General features: G+C 48.6%; 1 protein-coding gene across 2 annotated transcripts in view; it reads right to left on the bottom strand.

The window, feature by feature from the left end:
* Positions 1 to 1,042: 1,042 nt before the first annotated feature.
* Positions 1,043 to 6,367, bottom strand: part of FKBP15 (FKBP prolyl isomerase family member 15) — a 29,889-nt gene continuing 24,564 nt past the window's right edge. For both annotated transcript variants that reach the window (XM_075716384.1, XM_075716386.1), the window contains 5 exons: positions 5,958 to 6,068; positions 5,332 to 5,439; positions 4,354 to 5,123; positions 3,804 to 3,894; positions 1,043 to 3,326 (listed from right to left, as the gene is read on the bottom strand). In XM_075716384.1, coding sequence (XP_075572499.1) covers positions 3,252 to 3,326; positions 3,804 to 3,894; positions 4,354 to 5,123; positions 5,332 to 5,439; positions 5,958 to 6,068 — 1,155 coding nt within the window. In that variant the 3' untranslated portion in view covers positions 1,043 to 3,251. The remainder of the gene's footprint in view (positions 3,327 to 3,803; positions 3,895 to 4,353; positions 5,124 to 5,331; positions 5,440 to 5,957; positions 6,069 to 6,367) is intronic.

Here is a 6,367-nt window from a genome sequence, read left to right as displayed (position 1 = left end):
CTGCAGAGCTTTCCCTCACCCCCTGGGGTCTGGCTGTGCTCACGTTGTGTTCATAATGATCCGGCGCCTCCAGACCCCGCCGGCGGCAGCTCAGCAGGAGTCACAGCATGGGGCGGCGCATGCTTGCCAGTGCTGCAGTCCCAGAGGCTGGACTATTTCCCTGGCTGCACTTCAGTCCATCTCATCAGGCAGCAAGGACAGAGTGAAAAGGGATGGGAAGGGTCCCATATTGCTTTTCTGTGGGTGAAGCTGTTCAAAACCAATTAAAAAAAAGCCCTTTGCCCCTGAGAAGAAAGCCCAGCGTGGCACATGCAGAGGGACATGGCAGCTGGGGAAGGGCATTGCCCACAGAGCCATGAGACATTAAAGACAGACGTTGGCCCAGCACCGTCTCCAGTTGTTTTTCTGTGTACCCGAGGGCAGGGAGAGTTTTGCACCAAGAACAATGCACCGCCTTTGCTCTCAGCAGGCAGCACAGGGGATGGGTGTGATAACCAGGGCCCAGGCATAGGGGAGGGTGTCCTCACCTTCCCTCAGCCCCTGAGGGAAGTGGGTGTTGAGCCCCAACACACCCGGCAACGCCCTCTCAGCCAAATCCTCAGCAAGGTCCCTCCCTCTACAGTATACCCACCTCCTGTCCCCAAAGCACCCAGAAGCAGGACCAGCCCCCCCCGCTGGGATCTGCCCCCTCCTCAGGACAGGGCAAGTCCATCACGCCCAGAGCCCCTGAGCCTGCTGTCCCCCATGGAGCCCAGAGCTTTCTCATATTTGCCCTTCCTGCGCCCAAGGCAGGCATGTATGTGGGTGCAGAGGACAAACATGGTTTATTTTAGGCCCCGAGACCGAGCCAGAAAAAAAACCTGGGAGCTACATGCCTGGGTAGAGGGAGGTACCAACATGGGGAAGCAGCTATGTTACCTGCCATGCCTGCTTTTAGAGGGACAAGTTTCAAATCTCAACTCTTGCACCTTAATCCATGCCCAGAGCAAACAGGCACAGCTCATAGCTGGGACTCCTGCTGAGCAGGCACCCTCCTGTATCCACAGAGCCAGCTCAGGAGAGACCAGGCTGCTGCAAAGCCTTGTGAGATGCAAGCTCCCTGAAAGCCCAATGACAAACCACATGCATGGCATCCCTGTGTACATCATGACTAACTTCTGTACTTCAGTTTCTTGCACCAACACTGCAAGGTGACAGCCTCACAGGAGCTGCAGTCACAGCACAAAGGGACTGTCTCCTCCCTTCCCAGGAGAGGGGTTTAATGACAAGAACATTCCCAGAAGAGTTTCTACATCAAATTAGTCCTGATTTGAGTCAGAACTAAGTCAGTTTTCAAGCGCACAGAAATAGATCAAGTTGGACTAAAGTAAAACCCATGCAAGCAAAAAAAACCCACCCATGTTTAATTGCACTTTATTTTTCAAGAAGTGAAATGCAAATCCCTCAGGTTGTCTATCTGTAACAGGAAACATAAGAGGAATTTGTTAGCATTAGCAACGACCTCCACTAGGACACTGCCACAGATGGGGGGTCCAGAGGCCACATCAGGGTACCTACACTCAAACTGGCACAAGGAAGGGGAGCCCCAGAAAATCTGGGTGTCACACACCGTCACATTCAGCACCAAATAACTACTTGGTGCTTTGACTTCCATCACAGCTCCCTGGGAAACCCCAGCTAAGCTCACCCTGCGAGACAAGCATTTGCATGGCAGCAGGTCAGCTATTCACAGGCTTTGGTCTCTTCCACAATTTTAGCTGCATTTGGCAATTTGCCACACTGAGTGTGCAGTGCAGGAGCAGGGATGCTACACTGCCTACACTCCAGAAGAGGAATGCCGAGTGCTCTTTTTTTGTTTTCCTCCCAAGAAATTGCTTTTAGGAGGGCACAGATCAAATTCAGTTCAGAGATGGTAAGAGGCAGTTGTAGAAACTAAACTGTAGTATAATTATTTTAAGCACTTCAAACTTCCATTTTATTAAGTGAAGGGGGGGTTTATTTGTTTTAAAGACATAAAGACTTGCTCATAGTTTTAAGTTGCATTAGTGCCAATGAGTGTAGAAATAAAAGTGCTATGAGAAATCCAACGTGTTTGCCCAGCTGTCTATCCTCACTGCTTTCCCCTCTTGGTCCACTTAGACTGAGAAGTTATAGCCCAAACCCCTGGCTGCCTGGCAGAACCAGGTGAGGTTGGGTTATAGCTTATGTCCCACCATCACTAAGTTTTAACTTGTCACACTTGAAAGAGCAGCAGAGAAAAAGGCACAGGAGATGGGCTTGGCTGCCTATAGTAACTCCCTCCCTCCAGACAAGAAGCACACCACACATCTGTATTGCTGCTTTCACTGCCTGTGAAACACAATGCAGGAAAAAAATCCCCTCACCTCTGCCCACAGAGAAAAGACGAGCTGGATCTACAGTGGATCATTTTTGTGAGGCCCCCATGAGCCTCGGACTCCTCCATAAAACACAGCCAGGGATTTGGCTTCATAACAACAGCAATTACTAGATGCTACATCTGTGCTTGGAGCATTGGTCTAACAGAGCCCCGACTTTCAGTAGCGCTAACAGGTGCCCCTGCCTAGCAGGCTGCAGGTCAGCGAGCACCATGTGTGGCGCAGCTCTGAACATAAAACAGTGCTGACCTGAACCATCTCAGCCCCTGGGGTTTCCACAAGCTGCCTGTGCAGAGCCAGTAGCTCACAGGAAACACCTGCCTGGGGTCTCTCGGCCAACTCTCCCACTGCACATTGCTAATACATGGTGATGAGATGGTGTAGAGTCCCTGGGAGCCACCTTGGGGACTAAGAGAAATATTCCAAGATGATCTTCACTGGGGAAGGAGGAGAGATTTTAGTCTGTTTTTTTAAAAAGTAGTTACCTCCTGCAGAGTCCTGCCAGACTTGTTCTTCTGAAGCACTTTACAGAGTTCACATTTGCATAAAGTTTCAGATTAATGAATCAACAGTTCACAGAAGTAGGACAGCAATACAAACGTGCAGTAAGACTGGTTGGTTCCTTCAGCTCATTCCCAACGTCTGTGCATGTCTGTCAGGTCAGAGCAATGGGTCTGGGTGCCCATGAGTGCAAAAAGACCCACCTGCTCTCAGGCCCCATCAGTCTGCAGTACAAGAGCCTGGGGAGTCCCTGGTTGTTCACAACTGTCCTATGAAGGCAGCTCATTAAGCACTAAGTGCACAGGAAGAGGCCATGCCCAGAGGATAGGGCTCACAGGCTCACCAGCTGGCTCTTCATCCCAGCCAGTCCAGATCATCATCGTCATCATCACCAAAGAGCGGAGCTGGAGGGGGACGCCCCTTCATGCTCTGGAAGTAAAACCAGAGGGCAACCTGTCAGTCTGAACAGCTTCCCAGTATTTAGTAATTGCTACACAGTTCTGGCTCTGAAATCTCCATCAGCTTTAGGGAGATGATATCAAGAAGCCTCATGACTGATGGTTTTGCACTTGTCATATAATGGCTTAATATTCCAGGAGAGATGCTTACAGGCTAAAAGGGATAGGAGAGGGGCAAGACATTAAAACCTTTCAATTAACCTGGCAAGTCTCACTAACTTCATGCCAGCCAGAGTTTGTCATAACTGTCTCACCCCAGACAAGCCCTCCAAGCTCAACAAGAAACAAACCCAGATGCTCTTGATTTATACAGAGAACTTAGGGGAAGCTCTGAGCTTCGCTAGCAGGAGCCGAGCAGTCCCCCACTGCCACAGGAAGGATTTCACAGACAAGCTACAGGTTAACACCTGAACCAGTTTAGGAGGAGTGGAAAGATACACATACATACCACTTCCTCCTCATCCTCCTCTTCAGAGGGAACTCGAGGCTTCAGCGGTTTCTGAGATGCTGTTTCAAAGAAGTTGTCTTCCTCAAAGAGGCTAGAAGAAGATAAAGAATTAACAGTTTGCTTGCAGCTGATGGGATCTTGGTTTTACAAGTTCTATTAAAGAACAATGGAAAAGTTTTGTCGCAGAGGCAAACTTAAGGCACATACTATTCACCAGTGCAGAATGTTTCAGTAATGAGACCTGGCAGCCACCAATATCAGATGCTAGAGAAGCTGCACGCTCCCCTCTGTGCTCAGCTGGGAACCGTTCACCAGGGGTAACCTGTTCTGCAACTGCTCTCCCAGCAGAGCATGCCCTGGACAGCCGAGTCTCTGCCAGCACCTGGCTCATGCTGCCCAGGGCTAGCACCGTGATGGTGCTTCAGCCCGACCACATGTGCTGCCCTGCAGTAGTAGCACAACTGAACCAGCCTCTGGGTGTGTTGCTGTATCAGACTGAGCTGATCAACAGGGAAGTGGGACTGTGGCTCCCCCAGCAGTCACACCTTACCTGCAACCTTTTTGCCTGTGGCTGGAGCCCACTTCCTGCTGTCCTGGGGTTTCTCTGATGATAGCTGAGCTCTGCTCTGCTGTGGCAGATACTGAAGCAGGCTCCTTCTCAGAGCTAGCGCTATCTGATGGGTCTGTGCAGTTCCCTCCCTCACCATTTAAGGGAGGGGGCTCTAAACCTCCAGCAGGCTCCTCTGCCTTCTGCTCCACAGCTGGCTTTTCTAGAGGCACTGCCACATCCGCTTCTCCTGGCTTGGCTTCGAGAACAGAAGGTTCTGCAACTTCTGCCTGCAAAGAGACTCTGGAGGGACTGCGTTCAGTCTCAGCTTTCCTGATGGGACTGCTCTCCTGCCTTTGCTTAGCTGAGACAAAGTCTTCATCCACCTCGGGAACAGGCTGTCCTGCAAGTACAGGCCCCTTATCAGGATCCAGGCAGGATTCAGCTGTGGAAGAGAGATGCTCCCCCTGGACCTTCTCATCTTCTGACACCATGCTGCTCTGTGTCGCCTGCTCCTTCTCAGGAGTTCTGGGCCTGGCAGACAGAGGAGCACACTCGCCTTCCTGGTCAGATACCGTGGAGCCTGTGGTTGCTTCCCCAGGATCAGCTGGGAATGCAACACTCTGTGCTGGGCTGTGCTGCATGGGCTCTTTGTGGTCAGTCTTTGCTCCAGGAGATGCCTCCTGTCTCACTGCTCCTGTTCCAGATTCCTCCTTTTTAGTATCATCATCTGGTCTCTCCTGCTGCCTGTTGAGTAGCTGCAGTGTTACAGTCTAAAAAATTGAGCAGAGAGAATGTCTGTTATACACTAAACATAAACTGTCACAGATCCCTATATCATCTTCTACTACTGGGCTGCTTTGCCACCCACAACAAATTTCTGCTTCATAGTTATTTCAGACTCACAACATAAATTTGTATTTTTAGCCCAAGACTTGTTCTCTCAAATTGAACACCTTTTCTCTCTCATTGCTGTTGTACCTTAATAGTGTTCATGACAACACCCAGAACTGTTCTGCCACTGTATGTCTCTTCCAGCTCAAATTCGCCACGAAGAGATTGAAATACACCATTCATTATCTTCTTTACCTGGAAAAGAGCAGGACAGGAAACAAAGATACAATTCATTAATACGCAAAGCACTGGACTCAGTATCAGATACTCCTCCAGGTGAAGGAACAATAAACCCAAATACACACGTGGTTTTCAAAGAATCCACTTTTCAAATCAGAAATTCCTGTAACAAAGCAGAATACATTATGCCATCTTAATTCAGAACCATTATATATACACCAAACCCATCCCTCCAAAACTGAGGCAGGTTGCACAAACCCAAGGCAGACTGACACTTATTTCTTACTATTCTTTCAATTTTAAAATCTAAACCACAAATCTTAACATTTAAAATAAATAAATTAAAATATCAAGCAACAAAGTGGGCAGCAGGAAGATCACATTCTTTCTTCCTCTATAGACCCTGCTACTAGAAACACAGTCCTTCCGTGAAGGAAATCTTTTTCCTTCTTATCTCTGCTCAAAGAGAAATAATTCAAGGCAAATAGAATAGATTTGCTTAGTAAGGTGAAATACTGGATAGTCAAGCTCACTTCTTCTGTGAAGTCCGCAGGTAAAGATCTGTCCTGATCCTTCTCCAGGTCTCGGATGCGTTCTTCATAGCGAGCCTTCAGCACCACAGTATCAGACTGCAAGGCTGAATACTGCCAAAGGGAGACCAAAAGTTAGAACAGCTTCAGACACCATCACAATGGATCTTGCAATGGATGGGTTATCTGTAAACAGTTTTTTAGTGAGGGGTAAATTGCTGAGTGAAGTTTTAAGCAGGGCTTTGATAGAGAGTTGCAAAAGACTTGGCAGAAATTAAGAGCACCAAACTAAAGATATCCAACCAAGCTAAAACCTTGGAGATCCACAACTGTGTCATTAGCTCTTCAAGTTCAAGTAACACCAAGAATGGGCACAGCATTACTGAGATCCTAATGAAATGAGGGCTGAGTCC

The sequence above is a fragment of the Pelecanus crispus genome, chromosome 9, assembly GCF_030463565.1.
Source record: "Pelecanus crispus isolate bPelCri1 chromosome 9, bPelCri1.pri, whole genome shotgun sequence".
Classification (NCBI taxonomy): domain Eukaryota; kingdom Metazoa; phylum Chordata; class Aves; order Pelecaniformes; family Pelecanidae; genus Pelecanus; species Pelecanus crispus.
This window is presented reverse-complemented; position numbering and strand designations above follow the sequence as displayed.